Raw genomic sequence first — 1,639 nt, forward strand, 5'->3', positions numbered from 1 at the left:
ACAGCAATGGCCCCAGCAGAGATGCTGCCAAGCCCTGGTGGAGTTAGGATCTCCTGCCAGCTTGGACCTGGAGGGTTCTGGGTGGGAGGGTTGGTGCCATGGCCATGGGACACTGAGGAAGAGGAGGTGGAGGCAGTGACCATTGCTCCAGGCTGGAATCTTAACCTCTCACCCTTGCTCTTGGTGCAGCATCACCAGGAAAAGCCACTCTTGGCACATCCCTTGCCCTGTGCCCACCCCTGGCCAGGCCATGAAGACAGAGAAGGATGAGGCTGTGCCCACCTTCTCCCTGCGGGGTAAATACAGCGCAGAGGGGGCAGGTGAGTCCCCTGTGCCATGCTGGGGGGTGGTGAGAGGATTCAGGGCAGGACCAGGGGGAGATCCCTTTGGTCCTGTTGCTGTGAGATCCCTTTGGGCAAATCCCACCCCAGAGGTGGCAGGGAGCACCATGTGGGTGTACACAGGTGTATATGGGTGTGCAAGTGGCATCACTTGGCATGTTCCAGACACCATCAGGCAATTCATTCACACCAGCAGCTCTTCCTAGAGCAAAGCCCCTCCTGTCTATAACACCCTGGAAGTCTCTTTCCTCTCCAGTCCTCTCCAACCAGATCCTCCCAGACCCGCCCTAGTTACCACCCCCACCCTGTTTTAAAGGGAGGGAGGAGGGTGGAGGATGGCAGAGGGAGGTGGTGAAATGGTCTGAGCTTTGCCCCTGGCTCACAGTCTGTCCCCACAGGCTGCAGTGAAGTGGCTCTGCCCAGCACCCTGATGCCAGTGGTGGGGAGTGGAGGGACCCCAGCCCACGGAGGGACCCCAGCCCAGGACCTGAGACCCCTGAAGCGCAGACCTGTCCCAGGTGAGCCAAACCCCAGCCCTGCCCTGGGGAGGTGACAGCAACAACCAGGGCAGGGATGAAGCCAACAGATGTGTCTCCTTACAGGGAAGCACTACCAGTGCTCGAGCTATGGCTGCAAAATGGCCTTCCCCAGCATGCAGGAGCTGATGGACCACCTGAAGGTGCACTACAGACCCACACAGTCCCTTGAGGGTAAGGCCAGGACACCCCACGTGCCCTTTTTTTGTCTGGGAAGGGGCAGAGTGGGGCTCGAAGCTGAGGCAGTGCTGGCAGTGGTGTTGGTACCTCCAGGAAATGGGAGTGGGGGGAGTGGAGGAGGTGCTGGAGACTCACCTGTGGGGCTGTCTCCAGCTGGGCTGTTGCTGAATCTCTGTCTCTGAATTTCTTTGCTCAGGCAAAACCTTCCAGTGCCCCACTCTGGGCTGCACCGAGACCTTCCCCAGCATGCAGGACCTCATGGTCCACATGAAGGTGCATTACAAGCCAAACCGCTACTTCAAGTGAGTCCTGCTGGTCCCTGTCCCCATCCCATCTCCTCCCTGGGGTCACCTGGCTGCTCCCAGACAGCCCCCAGCCCAGGGGCTCTCAGTGCCACAGCCCCAAGCCCAGGGGCAGGCTCCAGGGTTGGGATGGGGGTGATGTGGAAGGGATCATCACCATCATCACTGACACACCTCTGCGGCCTCGCAGGTGTGAGAACTGCCTGCTGCGCTTCCGGACGCATCGCTCCCTCTTCAAACACCTGCACGTCTGCTCCGACAGCGCCAGCAGCCCCGCGCC

At 60.3% G+C, this 1,639-nt stretch overlaps 1 protein-coding gene across 1 annotated transcript; it reads left to right on the forward strand.

Moving 5' to 3' along the window:
- Positions 1–250: 250 nt before the first annotated feature.
- On the forward strand, positions 251–1,634 carry ZNF414 (zinc finger protein 414; the record flags this gene model as incomplete). Its single annotated transcript, XM_009082738.1, has 5 exons — positions 251–349; positions 727–859; positions 944–1,051; positions 1,254–1,359; positions 1,550–1,634. Coding segments are annotated over exons 1-5 (531 nt in total), but the record flags the coding sequence as incomplete, so codon positions are not given.
- Between the last annotated feature and the right edge of the window lie 5 nt (positions 1,635–1,639).

The sequence above is a fragment of the Acanthisitta chloris genome, unplaced genomic scaffold, assembly GCF_000695815.1.
Source record: "Acanthisitta chloris isolate BGI_N310 unplaced genomic scaffold, ASM69581v1 scaffold39859, whole genome shotgun sequence".
Classification (NCBI taxonomy): Eukaryota; Metazoa; Chordata; class Aves; order Passeriformes; family Acanthisittidae; genus Acanthisitta; species Acanthisitta chloris.